The 17,160-nt window shown below is 42.9% G+C and overlaps 1 protein-coding gene and 1 long non-coding RNA gene across 45 annotated transcripts in view; one reads left to right on the top strand and one right to left on the bottom strand.

Moving 5' to 3' along the window:
- The window catches only part of KCNMA1 (potassium calcium-activated channel subfamily M alpha 1), a 764,605-nt gene that overhangs the window by 514,342 nt on the left and 233,103 nt on the right, over positions 1-17,160 (top strand). For 37 of the 44 annotated variants that reach the window (XM_054659718.2, XM_016918668.3, XM_063781912.1 and 34 more), the window contains 4 exons: positions 2,432-2,507; positions 11,058-11,133; positions 13,157-13,327; positions 14,920-15,011. In XM_054659718.2, the coding sequence (XP_054515693.1) occupies positions 2,432-2,507; positions 11,058-11,133; positions 13,157-13,327; positions 14,920-15,011 (415 nt within the window). Of the gene's footprint in view, positions 1-2,431; positions 2,508-11,057; positions 11,134-13,156; positions 13,328-14,919; positions 15,012-15,119; positions 15,212-17,160 lie in introns of all 44 variants that reach the window. The other 7 variants (XR_010146932.1, XR_010146930.1, XR_010146931.1 and 4 more) reach the window with 2 other exon arrangements.
- Positions 648-1,388, bottom strand: LOC107966761 (uncharacterized). The gene is made up of 2 exons (XR_001706685.3): positions 1,281-1,388; positions 648-1,081 (listed from the first exon to the last, which is right to left on the bottom strand). It is a non-coding gene; the product is annotated as an uncharacterized LOC107966761 (long non-coding RNA).

Raw genomic sequence — 17,160 nt, 5'->3', positions numbered from 1 at the left:
ATAGTGATGCTAGTACATATTGTCATAATTGTTCTATTTTATTATTGCCATTGTTAATCCCTTCCTGTGCTAATTTATGAGTTAAATTTTACCATAGGTGTGTGTATATAATGCATATAGGATTTGGCACTATCTGAGGTTTCAGGCATCCACTGGGAGGTCTTGGAATGTATCCCTCAAGGAACATGGAAGAGTGTTGTTATCTTTCATAGTTTCAGTGCTAACTGCCAGTCGCCTTCTACTCCACGTTTCTACATTTGTCGTTTTAGCTCAGCAATATGCGACAGTGATACTGGTATAAGATAACAGTCTAGGTTGGGCTGGAAGGTTAGGACCAGCAGTAGAGTCTGTTATAAATTTAATTTCCAGCCCTTGCCCCCTCCCATTCTGATTTAGCAAGTCTTCTGAACCTCTTTGGAAACTTTATGCACACACTGAGCAAACAATGTATTTTTTGAGACCTTAGAATTTGAAATTTTTTTTGTTACTTTTATTCTTGAACAACCACTTGACTGGGTATAAAAATCTTGGGTCAAATTCTGTTTGTCTAAAAATTCTGAAAATTGCCCAATTGCTGTTTAACACTTTTTGTTAAATATAATGATCTTAGTTACATTAACGGTAAATAACCCCATCAACACTGGTGGTTTATTTTTATTGCCTGATTTTAATACTTGAAATGTGAAAATGAAAAGCCAGATGCTTCTTGGCATTGGTCTCTAAGAACTGATCCTTCATTTTACCTTTTAGTCGCCAGTCATTTTTTCATATCTCAAAAGTTCTTTTCTGTTATGTCCTGGCCTTTGCTTATGATCAATGTGATGTTTTGACTTCCCTTTGGCCAACACATTTTATCCATGGGTTGGATCTCTGTGATTTCCACTGTGTTTCTATTTTCTGAAGTTTCCTCTTTTTTTTTCTCCCTTTCTCTTATTTTCTCTGCTTTCTGAGATGACTTCTTAGTTTTGTACTCTGCGCCGTGGTCGGTTTTCAGCAGTGCTAAGTCAGCCTTTCATCAGCTCAGTTACGACTGTGCTTTTGGCCGTGAGCCTTTTTATTTCATCAACATCCCGTCTCATCTCTGCAATTATTTAATAAAAGTTATATAAGTATTATTTAGCATAGAAGGAGAATGTTTTCAAAAAAAGTCTTCTGTTCATGATGGTTAATCCTTTTCAGATGAGAAGTTATTTTTTTGAGCCAATCCTTTTCTCCCTCTTTCCTTGTACAATCAGATTTTCCCCCACCCCATGAACTTTAAGTTAATTTTCCCTTATTACCTAAACAGCTCCACGTTGCGTGCAGTTAGTGTACTCCTCATTCAAGTAGAAGGTAGTAAGGATTCCTTCCCACCACTGTGCCCTAGGCTGCCCTTTACTGGCTCACAGGCGTGGGAGAACAAAGCCCCACCCACGGGCGTGGAGTTGTCTGTCAACTCAGTGCACTGGAGGGCTTCGCACTGCCTTTGGCACGTGGCGGTGCTTAACAAAATGCTTCTAGAAAGTCTGCAAAAGAAAATCCCCTTGGGAGTGGGTGTGACATTCAATGTGTCTCAAAGCGGTGACAAACCAGCATTTTGTAAGTAATTCCCTTGCATGATAGCCAAATTGTTATAGCCCAGGACTGACTGAATGTTTTGACCATGAATTTCACCTGAACAGAAATATAATTCACTCTTAGCTATTACAACATAATAATTTGCATTTTTAAAATGTCCTTGATGTGTTTTCCTTCTCCATTTCTCTTCTGCCACCTAAACACTGATGCTTCTTTTTCATTCAAGAGAGGTTGTTGATTTAGAAAGGACAAACCATTTATCTTAACACTTAATAAAAGGGGAACTATATAAATTTTGAATCCTGAAGTTGTAGGGTGTGATATCTCACTGATCTTTTTTTTTTTTTAATTGGGAGGAAAATATAGAAGTTTGTAGAAAACAGATAACACTGTGGGGTGTACTCTTCATTTTATCAGGGCTGAAGATAAAGATAAAAAATAAAATCCATCAAAGACATAAGGTTATCCGATTTATTCTCAATCTGCTCTTAGCACAAGGGTTACCCTGAGCTATCACAATTCCTAGGATTTTTCAGAGACAAAATCCTGCCAGATAACTAGGTAACTTAGAAACAGTGCTTTCAATCAGAGATCACCAAATGAAAAGTCTCATTAACCTGGCTTCTCCCCATGAGCCCTTCCTCTAAAGAGGTTCCGAACAGGCCACCTTTATAAAGAGAAAGTCCATTTCCCAGTCGAGATTAAACCAGTCAAGAATCAGAATGAAGGAATATGTCCGAGGTACCAGCTGGTTTATCTTCTGCAAGAACTTCCCATCCCTTCGACCCTTGGGAACTGTAAATCAAATGGCAGACTGTGAACATTAAAATCACACATTGAAAATAATGCATCTGTATTTCATTCTTTTTTCCAGGTTTGAGATTTTTAAGAGCTCTGAGACTGATACAGTTTTCAGAAATTTTGCAGTTTCTGAATATTCTTAAAACAAGGTAAGATGTTCTTCATCATTTTTTTTTCATTCCAGTCCCCTATGCCAAGTTGCAAATATCAGGTGTGCTTGCTTTCATCACAATGACATAATTAATAGTTATATTATTCACAGAAAGAGTGATCTAACACAGAGAGGGAGAGAAAACCAGAGTAGGGTTTGAGTTGCTCTCTTCTGCAGGGCCAGGGAACTATGTGGTGAAAAGAGAGAAATAGCTGTGCATGCAGGCAAGTAGGGACACTTTTAGGGACACATAGCTGATATCTGTGTGCCCAGTGGGGTTGCCCAGATAAGAGCCACGGTGTCAAGGGGAAAGGTGCACAGTGAATGAGGGATAGATTTGCTCATTGATTGGGAAGTCCTTGCTGCCAGATTCTAAATTGCCCCTTTATTACATCACTAAATAAGAAATTGAACCCAGTCGTAAAGGCAATAGAAGCAATGCTGTGAGAGGCAATCACAAACCTCATACGGCAAACAGAAAATCATTTCATTTCAAAGCACATTTTAGATGTTCACTTTATATCCGTATAGCCCTTGGGGCTTTCTCTGTGAATTGCCTTTTGGGGGAAAACCTACAAACCTCCTGTCGAATGTACCATGAATACTTCTGTTAACTGCGTTATGATCTGGAAAACACAACTGGACCAGGAGGAAAAGCCCCCAGAGGATCCCTTTCCTGATGACCTGCCGGCTTGCAGAGCTGGCCTGAAACCAGGGCTGTCTTGATGAATAAACTAATAAAAGAGGTTAGACGTGCTCTAATGGAGAAAAAGTACAGGCCATAAATTTCTCTTCTAGGAAATTACACTCTAAGAAGCTAACTTCTAATGTTCCATTTCCTCTTTGGTTGCCCTTCATGCATTTGATAAATGATTAAAAACAGGACACCTCCATATTTTGTGATTTGTAATTAATATATCTGTAGTTTTGAGGATTAGATTCAGCATCATTTTCCTGGTAACACAGGCTGGGACCTAGCTTCCTGAATGAACCTGACACAGCCAACAAATTCAACCTATGATTGGCTTTACTCCTTGGGTGTTAGTGTTTTTTTTGCTTGTTTATTTTATTTTGCTTTAATTCCAAATTGGTTTCCTCTCTCTGACTGCTCATCTATGTGACTGTGAGGTCAAATTCACTTTCTATTAGTCAAGTTGAAAAGAAAAAGAGAATCCAATGGCACTGAAGTCTTTAAAAGTATGTCCTCCTGCCTTTTACTGTTCATTATCCTGAGATAAGAATTTATCAGTCCTCTATTTATTAGCAATAATGTAATATTATTCACATACAGTGAATATTGTATTTCTTCATGTTTTTCTGATTGCCAATAACCTTGATTTCTGCCTTTTAATTATTCTTCTATGTGCTAGAATCATATTACTTTTGAAATGTAAACGATCAATGAAGCTAGCATCTCTCCAATATTTACGTATGTCAGATTCACTCCACTAGACTGTGTTTTAAAGATGGAACGCGTGAGTACCCAGCACCAAGCATAGAGCCTTGTCCTTAAGAGACACTTACTTTTTTGGTAGGGATGGTGTTTTGTGACACTCTCTAACATTGGGTAGTGTCTGTCTCTCCCTGTTTCACAATTACATCATATGTTAGGGGGATTTTTATTCTCTGATGCCAGCATTTTGAGAAGGTTCCATTGCTCTGAGGAATACTGTCTACTCCCTGGACCGTTTTAGAACTTGAGAAAATGATGGACCATCTGAATATCTTTTTCTGACTTTCTGCTAGGACACTCACCTCTCTTTCCTTTGGATGCGGGAAGTGGCTGTGGGATCCCTGGTGGTCAGCTCACCTGCCAACTGCACTCAGTGCTGCCTCTCTCAGTGCAGAGCGGGGAAGCTGAAGCAGCCAGCCAGGGGACGAGGGAGAGAATGGCCCTAGGGAAGAGTCACGGGGTGGAAGGCTGTCTGGGCATCTGCCATCCGGGCCCCAAAACAGCCTTTCTCCAGCACCCCACTTCCCACTATATGAAACTCTTGTTAGAGGGTACTTTTTGCCACAAACCCACAACCTGGGTTTTCAGAGTTCCTTTCACTTATGGTCATAACCAGATGGTTGAGATAATTCAGCAAGCCTGGAGTGAGCACCCATTGGTATCAGCAGCAAGGTGGGTGCTAGGAGTCCTGCTGTCAGAGAACTTGCTGCGTAGGGGGCCAGGCCGCCTGATGGTGTGGTTAATGCTGATGTCAGCATGCCCAGGGGTTGAGAGGGGAGTAACTAAGCTGGGCTTAGCCTGAGTTGCGGGGCAGTCAAGGATCTTTTCGAGGAGAAGGTTACTTTTAGGTAAGCCTTGTAGAAAACTTAAGTGTCATCCTCGTGGAGCTGGGCATGTGAGGGGTAGGGTGGGGGTTGACTTCTAATCAAGGAAGCTGCTAACAGCACACTGGTGTGAGAGCATAGCACTTGGGGAAACTTTGGGTAATTCTGCACTCCTGGACATTAAGCGTTCTGTGATGAAAAGAGGAGGATGAGGTTAAGAGGGTAGGAAAGGCCAGGTCACCAGGCACAGAAGCAAACGTCATGTAATTGTAAGAAATCTAGAAGCTTCAGGACAACTCTCTGAGGCCATTCTCTCTCCAGGTGCCAGCCTGGCTAATCTTGGCTCCTTGCTTTTGGGCATCCCCAAGTGTGGATCCCAAAGTTCTGTCCCAGAGAAAGTGCAGCCTTGGCTTTTGTAGGGTTTTGGACTTTTGAGCGATTCTCCTGTGACTCTTCCATACTCTGCTGCTTTCATAGCGGTCCTTCCAGAAGGGTGGGTTGGGGGACCCATGTAATCGTCTTTAGGGAGATTTTGTCTGGCTCTCTTTGGCGGTGAATTCCTGCCAATCTGTGGCATTAGGCAGGGATGGAGGCTTTGCAATGCAATTTGAAATAATGATTTGGAGTTGCTGTTTCATTCCCAGTACTTTGGCTGCCTCACTGGGCCAAGAGCTGAAAGAAACAAGGCAGAGAAGCATAAGGTGGGCAGAAAGATTGATAAAGAATTAAGAAGGCAGCAGAAGGAAAATTAAAGTGCATGGGATGAAATGGGCAAATCACAATTATGTGACCAGCATCAGGGCCCTTTCCCAAACTGCAAGCCCACAGGGTGCCTAGAATACTCCATAGCCTGAAACGGCCAATTAAAGGGGAGACAAGGAGACTCCCTCTCACTATCTGAGGTTTTGGCAGTTTCTCAGTTGCCCTGCAAACTGGAGATCTAACACACAGGTGCTAGAACACTTATTCTACTGTCAGAGGAAAGTCAGCAGCTGTGTTTAAAGGCTGTAATTCCACATCTCATTGACTGTGGTAAATATTGATGACTAAAACATGGATCACTCAGCAATTTTTTCCAAAATGGGAATTTCCTTATTGTTTCCTCTAATTTTTCTTTTCTTTTCTTTTTTTTTTTTTTTTTTGAGATAGACTCTTGCTCTGTCGTCCAGGCTGGGCGTGATCTCAGCTCACTGCAACCTCCATCTCCAGGGTTCAAGCCATTCTCCTGCCTCAGCCTCCTGAGTAGCTGGGATTACAGGTGCCTGCCACCACACCTGGCTACTTTTTGTATTTTTAGTGGAGACAGGGTTTCACCATGTTGGCCACGCTGGTCTCGAACTTTTGACCTCAGGTAATCTGCCCACTTTGGCCTCCCAAAGTGCTGGGATTACAGGTGTGAGCCACTGTGCCCAGCCTGTTTCCTCTAATTTTAAAAATATGTTCACGGTAAACGTTGCAACAACACACAAAATCATATAGGATAAAGTAAAATTGACTCCACATCACACTACTTTGAGATAACTATTACATCTACTATGTCACCTTTTGTTTCTCACATAGCATTCCATGATATGCATGAGTCATCGTGTACCTAACCAATATGGTTTTGGGAGGCGTTTTTGAAACTAAAACATTACTACTGACATGAACTTAGAAATGGCTCCAAGATAAAGTTTGTAAAGAAGAGTATTCTATATGGAGACTGCAAAAGATGTGCATGGAGAGGCCAAATCATGCAGGTTCTTAGATTCATGGACTTTACTGAGAACAAAGGAGAGCTGTTGAAGGATTTTAATCAGGAGAGGAAATGTGGTTAGACTGACATTTTAGAAAGATCCACTATTCCAACAGTTGTATAGAGAATGGGGTTGAAGCATCAAAGACCTCATAGACCATAAGACCAATTAGGAGGCAGTAGTCCAGGGCAGAGGTATTAGGGCATGGCCTTAGGCAGTGCAAATTGGGGCAGAGAAAGAAGAAGGGATCTAGAGATAATTAAGGGATTGAATTGGCAGAATTTCACTTTGTTCCACTCATGTTGTCATTCAGACCATTTATGTTAGTGTGGTGCAGTCCAGTTAACTTTTTAGGGGGTGGGTATTTTACATCTGTCCAGCAAAGAGAGCAGTAAAACAAACAAGGCCAGCAGCACCTGGCAATACCAGAAACAAAGAGAAAAATTAGAGACAAGCAGAACAGGGACAAATGTGCACTTCTTTGTACAAAGTGCATGGCATTTTCTGTGTTAACTGAAACATGTTAAACATATAGAGGACAAAGGAGGCCCCAGAAGCTCTGGGTTTACAGCTGTAATCTCTGGAGCCAGACCTTCTCTTGCAGCATCCACAGTTTCTTGGAAGAGGTCTCTAATCTACAAGAATCCTGTGCCTGACCTATCATGATTCACTGTGTCCATCGTTGTGAATTAGATCTCCATGGGATGGAGACTCAGGAATTGTATAGGCAACATGAGAATGATTGACTTTTGTTGGATCAGGTGTTGATGATAAGATCATAATCTCCCTCAAAGCTTAGGAAGCAGGCTAGAATCTGAATGGTTCAAATCATTCTAACCACTGGTAGCTTCATGTTTGGCCCAGATCCCTGGGCTTGACCAGGAAGGCTATGACTATCTCCACACAGAGATATATAACCTTTGCTATGCAGAGCACACAGCCCTGCTCCTGGCATGCCCCACTCTTTCTTCCCAAGGAGCCCTACTTAACCTGGCAAGGTTCACATTTCAGACTATGGAGAATGCCCACCAGGGGTTAACCTTGCATCTTTTGCTTGTAGCTTTCAGATGTGTGGTCATACAGTTTCATTTAGAAAGCAAATTCCTAAACCTAGGGATCTGTGATAATACTGATGTCGTAAAAATAATCAGATTTCAGAGCTAAACATGGACTGTTTTAGCAACAATGATTAAACGTTCTGCATATGGCAAGAGCTCCCTAACGCACTACTAATATCACTGTAACCTCATTTAGAGTTTAATAATCACCATATTTAGGTCATTTTTCCAAAGCACCAGGAGACTCAGACTCCAAATAGGTTTAATATCTCAAGAGGACTCTACATGGTTGTTGGTGGGACACTGCTGTGTTCAGGTCCCAAGAATCCAGGAGTATGTAAGTGAAGCCACTTGGTATTTAACGATACCCTGAGAAAATGAACAACACACACCTCCCTAAGAGCCCTCCCTTTGCCTCTGGCTATCAGTTCTTCATCTATTTCTTACCCTCCAATGTGGGAGCACACCTTAGAGGACTTACAAGGTACAGGCAGGAGAGAATTCTGCTCAACACAACATCTAACACATAATAAGGGCTCAATAAATATTGGCAATTATTATAATCTGGTAACTCTAGAAATGACCAAGAGAGACAGAATGGACATTTTGGCTGTTTTTCCAAGTTTTCGAGCCAAAAGAAAGTTGTTCCACACATTTTGAAAGATCAGTCTCACCCACAAAGTTGAAAGTATCTGTTTATTCTTTCCATGAACTGTCAGAATCAACTCTGGAAAAACTAAGACTGTGGATTCCTCTGTGCTCTTCCATAGAAGAGGAAAGATTATTGTTATGAGCATTAAATGACTTAGTATACATAAAGCACAGGTGATCCTAAAGCACTTAGGATGGTGGCACATGTGGTGAGCACTGGGAAAGAACTGTAAACAAGCTAGCTGAAACTATTACTGTGATCTTAAATGCCTAGAATTTAAATCATTGGTTCTCCAAAAGAGAGGTAAGAGAGGGCAGTCATAACAGAGATGAATTGACCAAACCTAATGGGTTGGGCAACCCTGTAGGCTGCATTAAGCCACTACTGGGAAAATGCAAGAGCTAGAAAAGAGAGTCCTTTTCTGCAAGATGCAGCAAGGAACACAAGAGTCAAATAGCAACCTAAAACTTTACAAAAGACATCTTAAGTCAGTAGGATCAATTACCAATGAATGGCTGGAGGTGAGAGCCGGGGAAAGTCACTTTGTCTTGCAGGTGGGTGGAACGACTTTAAGGAAGCAGTAGGGATTGAACTGGGCTTTGAAGAATGGGGAAATTTGGCTAGATGGGAAGGGCTTTCGAGTTGAATAAATAGTGTAAACAATAGCTATAGTAAATAGGTTTAGCTGGCATGGCAGTTTCAAGAGTTCATGTGAAAGAGTGGTGGTGGGAGAGACTGGGACTTCACAAGGTGTTGACAATGGAAGGAGAGAGTTTGAATGTCATCTTTTAGTCAACAAGAAGCCTTTGGACAGTGAAGTGACCTGCTGACAGCAGCGTTCAGGTATACCCCAGTGGGACTGAACAGGATGCAGTTTAGAAAGAGAGCAGGGGCAGATACCAGTACACTCAGTGCAGAGTCACAGGGGCCTGCTATGCTCCAGGGACCCAGGGCTCCTGGAATCCAGACAGACAAGGCCTCAGCTCTTAGGGACCTCAAAATGTCATAAGGTCCAGTTGATCCACTCAAGGAACACCAGTGAATGCTAAAGCTATTAGGTATAAGGTTTTTGGGGAGCAGGTTATTCCTGCAGTCTCGGGGCCTCACTCAAGGTGGCATATTCATTACAAAGGGAAATGGGCACCTCTCAGTGGAGACATTAGCATTTCTGCCTTAGCCACATGGATGGAGCTAGTCATTGGGCTGGGATATCCTGATGTGATGCCATCCACGCAGAGATTCTTAACAGAAATACTTAAGTAGGGAGCTATGTAGGATGATCAAGTCTAGAGGTCTAATGTACAACATGAGGACTATTGCTAATAAAATTGTATGGTATTTGGGATTTTTGTTAAATATGTAGATTTTAGCTGCTCTTGTCACACACAAAAACGTAACTATGTGAGATGGTAGGTAATATCATGTTGTAAACCTCAAACATACACAGTAACATTTATTTAAAAAATAAACTGGGCTGGGCGCAGTGGATCACACCTGTAATCCTAGCACTTTGGGAGGCCAAGGCGGGCAGATCACCTGAGGTCAGGAGTTCGAGATCAGCCTGGCCAACGTGGTGAAACCCCATCTCTACTAAAAATACAAAAATTAGCTGGGCGTGGTGGCGGGTGCCTGTAATCCCAGCTACTCGGGAGGCTAAGGCAGGAGAATTGCTTGAACCTGGCAGGCAGAGGTTGCAGTGAGCCAAGACCGTGCCACTGCACTCCAGCCTGGGTGACAGAGTCAGACCTCGTCTCAAAAAATAAAAAATAAAATAAAAATAAATAAGTAAATAAACAGGATCCAGAATATAGAGCATTATAGAAGACAACCTAGGTTCACACAAAATTTAATGTCATTACAAAGGAGTGGTGTCAATTATACATTAGAAGGGACTGAAGTTGGGATTGGCAAACTATAGCCCATGCCGGCTGCCTGTTTTTGTAAATAAAATTTTATTGGAACAAAGCCATATCTATTCCTGTACATGTTGTCCAAAAGCTGCTCTGAAGCCACAGTGACAGAGTTGAGTATTTGTGACAACGTCTATATGGCCTGTAAAGCCTAAAATATTTACTCTCTGTCCTTGTTTCCTGACAGTTGGATTTAAGCCACCTAACAGCCAAATGCAGTGCATGAAACTTGGGTCTGGGGGGAAAATAAAAAAAAAATCAATAAACATAATTTTGGGGCAACTGGAGACATTTAAATAAGGTCTGCATATTAAATAGCATTACTGAATTTTTATGTTTTAATTTTCTGAGGCGTGCAATGGTATTGTGATTATGCTGTGCAATGCCCTTCTTCTTAGGAGTTGGGTGCTAAAGTATTTAGGGCTTGTGCCATGGTGTCTCTGATTTATTGGTAAATGGTTTAGCAAATATATATATATATATATATATATATATATATATATATATATATATATGTACATGGCAAGAAGAAGAGAAGGAAAAAGGGTGGGGGGTATAAGAGAAAAAGCATGTAGGGAGATAAAGCACCCGTGGTAAAATGTTAATAATTGGTCAGTCTAAATGAAGAGCATACAAGTGTTCATTATACTGTTCTTTCCACTTTTCTGTAGATTTGAAGAGTTTTTTAAATAAAAGTTAATTTTTTACCAAAGTTAAATTTGTTCCTCTAGGCTCTGTCCTGACCTTCATCCTAGCAGCTTCCTCCACCTTCCAGAATTCCCTTATAATGGAGAAATGGTTGGGAGTTAGATGTGGCAGCCTCTCCTGCTAAGCGGGTGCTGTTACCCTGTAAGGCAGCCCAAGCAGGGCCTTCCCTTGGTAACGTGGGGATTTTGCTTGTTGTCTCTTGCACAGTAATTCCATCAAGCTGGTGAATCTGCTCTCCATATTTATCAGCACGTGGCTGACTGCAGCCGGGTTCATCCATTTGGTGAGTAACCTTGAAGACCCTTCTGCTCTCGCTTGCCTGCAACAAGACCCTCTCTGAGTCATTTTATTACCTAAAATTTATCTTGCTGGAAATAAACTTCACCTCAGTTGTAGACAGGAAGATAGGAAGCAACCACACAATTGTCTGGGTTTCCAACCTTTTTACCCCAAACTAGTTCCAAATGGTGAGTAATGTTTGCACTATTAACCTGCATTTTTCTGTTCATTGCTCATTGGTATTGTCATGGGGGCTTTGGTAGATTTTCCTTCTGTCTGCAATAACTATAGTAAGCCACAAGATGGCAGTGCTTCCTAAGCAAACACCTGGAAAAGGTCTGGGGACAAGGTTGGAAGTTGGACCCACACCTCCTAGTAAACAACAAATTCAGATCCCTCAATTTCTTTCCACTTCTGCCTTACGAAAAGCCACCTTTGATTATTTTGTCTGATTTGTACCTCAAAAATGTTCATTCTTTTTCATTAGTGACTCTTTGAAAGCCTTGTATTAAGTCAAGCCCCTCACACCACCCGAAGGCAGACTTTCCCCCTGCTTTTAGAGAGCACAGCCATTGTGGGAAGTGTGTTTCATGCAAACATAGACTGTTACAACTGGAAGGAGCCTCGTCTAGCTCTGAGACTTTGGATAAAGTTGACCACCAGTGGCTGAGCCTCTATTTGCATAACGGATAGAAGGACGCGCTTAGCTACCCACACTTGGGATTTAGGTAATTATCACCCAAAGGAAGACAGGCCTGGGATGGCAGTGGGTGGGGCATGGGGGCTCATGTAGTCACCAGATCTGGAGTCTCCTGCCCAGCCCTTAATGCTGATGGGATTCATGGCCAAAATCAACCTTAATCACCCTAATTCTTGCTGTAACCAAGCACGAAGCACCCAAATCACATATGTGGAGGAGATAGTTGTCTTTAATAAGATGGTGACCCCACCTTACTATGGGTATTAGTGAAGTCCCTTCAGGTTCACCAGGAAACTTTTGTGAAAGTGGCACATTGAGGACAAACTGATGTGTGAAAGAGGCCAGGCCCTGGAAACATTTTGCAGAGGCAGAGGTGGAGGCCTGGGGGCCACCGTCTACAGGCCCTGTGGGTGGATCACAGGCATATTTGAGTAAAATTGGGCCCGCAGCTCCCTCTCTCCTGAGAGTATCTAAAGTACCTTTCCTGCCCATCTACTAGCCTTGTTGGCAGATCAAATATGATGGAAGGACAGGAAAGTGGGGAAACTGCAGTCTCGGGCCAAAGCTCTCCAAATCCAGCCACACCCATTTGTTGAAGTTTTGCCTCTGCAGAGTTGACCAGGACCTGTGTCGCCCACAAAACTGAAAAAGTTTGCCAGCCCTTGATCTAACGGGCTGTGCCAGTGCAAGCTGCTCTCATGAGCTCACTTTCCATGCCCCTGCGAAGATTCCGGCAGCCTCAAGGCTGGGACCACCATTGGCAATTTGCAAAGGAGGGAGAGCAGGGCCAGATTCCAGAGATGCTGTTTGAATCAGAAATAAGCAGGGCCCATATATACTCTCTGGATAAACTGATGGAAGGAGGCAGCCCCCTACGGAAGGGTTTAGAATTTCTGTGGGAGAGGCAGAGCCAGGCCATCTGGGCCTTAGAAATCCATTGAGGAAGGTCAGGGAAGGAATCTCTGGCTCTTTCCTTGAAGAGAGTGCTCTAAAACCTGGCCAGAGGCAATGCCCTGAATTTTAGCTGGCTTCCCACATCTTACCAGAAGAAGAGAAAAGGCCTAGAGATATTTCCCTTCTTGCTTTCCCTCTCTGTCTCAATCAGCCAGGAAGACATCTCCTGCAGCTGCTTCTCCACTTTCTCTGTGTCCTGCTCAGGAGCTCTGCATCCTGACTCACAGAACTCAGCCCGGGAACCACACATCTCGTGTGGAGAGTGGTGTGCATTAGCAAGTGGCCTTCGGGAGTGCCGAGCTTCCGCGTTTATTGCATGTATACACTTCAATAGCATGTTTTTCTTTTTTCTCCCCTGTCCCATTTGCTTTAGGTGGAGAATTCAGGGGACCCATGGGAAAATTTCCAAAACAACCAGGCTCTCACCTACTGGGAATGTGTCTATTTACTCATGGTCACAATGTCCACCGTTGGTTATGGGGATGTTTATGCAAAAACCACACTTGGGCGCCTCTTCATGGTCTTCTTCATCCTCGGGGGACTGGTAAAAAAAATCTTTATTATGATGTTGATTTTGATGGTTGTTAATATTTTCCATGATACATTTCCTTAAAGCTTTGTATTTTAGACTGTATTCTGCACTAGAAGCAAGCCTTAATGTTACAATCAGGCTAAGTAAATCCAAACACGATGGTGACTTTTCTGCATAATTCTTGGTGTATTACACTTGTCCCATAGATCCAGGCACATTGCCCTTGTCAGGGACAGCCATTTAGCCAGGAGCAAACCTAATTGTCTTAAGAAAAGTGATGCTGTTAATAAGGGAGAGTGTCTACCCCTTAGCAATGTAACTCAGCATCTGGTATGCTACAAGGACAGTGGCTGTCACCTGCCTCTGGTAGAAGCTGTCGATACTTTGTAGAGACAGTTTGCGGTTTCAAGAGCTCCCCCTTCCCCTTTATGTTCCTCCCCAGACTTCCAACAAACACTGTGGCTGGGGCCTGCCCTAAAGAGAAGGGTCCCTACATCAAAGGAGGGAGAGCACCTTAGTCTTGTCCAGGCGGACATCCCCATGTGAGCAGTGTGCAGTTTTGCAAACAGCTCACTCCATTCTGCAGCGGACACATGGGGTATTTTTGCTCCTTTCTTCTAAGAAAGTTTCACTGTTTGCTTTTTAAAAGTCTACGCAGCTCTTTATGTTGCACTAAACCATCCCTTCTGATGTAAATCGAGGGGATTTCTGGCCACACGTTGGCAGTTGCTGTATTTTGTCTTTCAAAGTAGCTCATTTTAAGTTTAGATTTTTTTTGCCATTTATGAAGCGAGTGATTAAAATCCTAATCCATACACAGCTTTCATGTATGTACACCGTGCGCACATTTATATGTAGTGATGCATACACCTCTCTCTGTTTTGTATGCATAGGGCCTATACATTTTAAAAATGTATATAAATGTGCACATGCATGTGTACATTCACGCAAGCATTTCTACAGCGTCCGTGAGGTGCCTATAGATAATAAGACCCATCCAGCCAGCCACAGGCCAGATGTTTGTTGGACAAAACATGGCAGATTTGTGTTTCTCCTTGCTATCTTCTCCTCCCAGGTGATTTCCTAAATTTCCCTTTTGAGCTTTTTAGTGTTTTTTTTAATAGAAAAATGTAGTTTTTAATCTTTTGGTGTTTATTTTCTTTTGTCACTCATAAAAACATTGATTCTCCTCTGAAATTTAATGACAAAGGAAGATCTTCTCTTGCGAAACTGTGTGTGTCTGTGCATGCACACATGTGTCTGTGTGTGTTTAGTTTCACTAGCATGCCCCCCTTTTGCCTATTTTTCTTCAGCAAGAAGAACTAGATATCACCTTATTTATTCCTGTCTCCTTTGTATTTTTCTCGACTGTGATTTTTTTTTGTTCTTTAGTTGTCAAGGTGGCTAATGTTTGTTTGTCTTGTGTATTTCTGGGAGCTTGCTCTCTTCGTGCTTTTAGTTTTTTATGATCCAACATATCAATATATACCTTTGCAGGCCTAATCCTTTTGTGTTTTCAGATCTTAGTGCCCCCACCCTCTGAACAGGTCCCCCCTTTTCTTTGGCCTGTCTTTTTAGTCTCTCTCTGTCTCCTATCTTCTCAGGCCATGTTTGCCAGCTACGTCCCTGAAATCATAGAGTTAATAGGAAACCGCAAGAAATACGGGGGCTCCTATAGTGCGGTTAGTGGAAGAAAGTAAGTATGCCAAGAGGTTTTGCTGCCTCTGCTGCGGTAGAATCCTCTCTGCATGCCATTTTTTTTTTTTTTTTTTTTGGCTCTTGTTTCTTTGTTTCATGCATGTAGGCAATGTTTGCCCGCTACGTGCCCGAAATTGCTGCTCTCATCCTGAATCGGAATAAATTCGGCGGGACTTTTAACAAACATGGAGGCAGAAAGTAAGTCAGTTGCATCAGAAAAGATGTGGTTGAGTGACTTTCAGGAGTCCCTGTGGAGGTGCCATCTGAATTCTGCCCCTCCCCAACCCCACCGGGTGCTTCTGTGAGGGAAGGCCCAGTTTCTGCATGGGGTGTGATGTCAGAGGTGACCCGAGGATGTTGCCATGCTTGGACCAACTCCCATTCACAAATTCCAAGAGATGTAATGAATTTATCCTGAAAGGAGTCCATTTATAACTGGGCCCATATTTTCTCTTCTGACCCCTAACAAGTAAACAAAACTCATTCATTCTTCACATCATCTGGCTATGTGATAAAATTCTGGTCCCTCAAACTAGTATGATGCCTTCCTATGGTGGTTTGTGTGTAGCAAGAACACAGGATAAGACTCTGGCAGAGAAGTCCTTGGGTGGCAGATCCAGGTCATCTGGCCTACTGCAAAGGCACTGTGGCCACTGGGAACCCAGTTCTCCTCTTCATCCAGGAGGCACTGATCTTATCCTCAAAGGGACTCATTACTCAGCTGAAATTCCTTCCGGGCAAGAAATAGTATATTTCTGGTAGTTTAGGGTACTACGTGCTATTCCTGCTGAATCTTTTGTTTGGCTTCCCAAATGTGAATGCTTTCTTCTCGGGAACTATTTTAGTGTATGCTCAGATCACTTTATCACTCTCGATATCAATGTGCAGGTTCAATAGAGACCCCAAGGTTTTCTCCTAAGTAGAGGGCAGTACCTTACAACCTCAAGAGGGGAATGCCATGGGGGAGAGGGGGCTGGCAGCAGCCATCCTTTATTTATTTTTTTAAAGCTTTTTCTGGAGCAGTCACCTTTGTTTGTTTTTGGTTTTGAGGTATAACTTACATAGAGTTAAATATTCACATCTTTAACATATAAAGTGAGGAACTTGTACCTATGTACACACCCAGTCACTATCATCCTACCATCCGGATCAGGACACAGAAAACTTTCAGCACTCATGCCTCTTCCCAGTCATGGGCGTTCCTATCATGGAACTGTTTTGTTTTGTTTTGTTTTCCCTTCTCTTTCTGTTTCAAATGAACTCTTAAAGAGCTTCTTTGGTTTTTTTTAAGAGGAAATAAAATCAGACTGGGAGCATTGTATTTCCCTCCACTGCTGCCTTCTCTTTTTGACAGTCAGCCGTGTCAGACAGAGTGGACCCTCCCCTTTGGTCAGTGAGTCCAGTGCTTCCTGAGCTCAGGTGTCCAGGCCTCTGCACAGGAAATGAGGAGGTGGACAAAAGGGCTCATTTTCTTGAACTACCCACAGGACACCCGTTTCCTTTCAAAGGCACAAAGGACAGTGGGCCAGAGGAGGCCAGTTGGCGTCTTTTCAGGGAGGCAGCACATCCCTCCATCTTCCCTCTAATGGAGCCCTCCCCTCAATATTATCTTAACAGCCCTGGATGAGGTTAGAACCAAGCTGTTCTGATTTCTGGGCCATCGGTTGGATCCAAAAGGCCAAATAAGTCCAAAGATTCCCAGTGGTCATGTATCCCATGCCAAGAGGAAAACAGCATCTCGATTCATTTTGCTTTGAAGGTGTGGACAGGTCTCCATAAAGCAGAAGGCATTCTGAGGGCCTGGGGCTCTCTTTATGGCCTCCCTATCTTCTGATGTCTCCGCCAGCATTTCCCAATCACTGCCCCGAAGAAGTCAATAAAATCAATTGCCCTGAAGGCTAAGTTGAAAATATTTCTTAACTCTCATTCCAGGTGATTTTTTTTTTTTTAATGAAATAATTTTCCTAGTCAAATGTGGGTGAGCTGGTGGGTGGGCTGGAGGCCGGCAGCTTTTGGTGCCGGCTGACCCAGATGGGGCTCTCAGCCCGGCACTCACTCACTGCCCCCAGTCCGATCCGGTCATCTTTCACCCTGGCAGTTCCACTCAAACTTTCAGGTGCTGATGACTTCAGATCACAGACTTCCTG

This window comes from Pan troglodytes, chromosome 8, assembly GCF_028858775.2.
Source record: "Pan troglodytes isolate AG18354 chromosome 8, NHGRI_mPanTro3-v2.0_pri, whole genome shotgun sequence".
Lineage (NCBI taxonomy): Eukaryota > Metazoa > Chordata > Mammalia > Primates > Hominidae > Pan > Pan troglodytes.
Note: the sequence above shows the minus strand (reverse complement) of the source record. Positions and strands in the feature narration are given on the sequence as shown.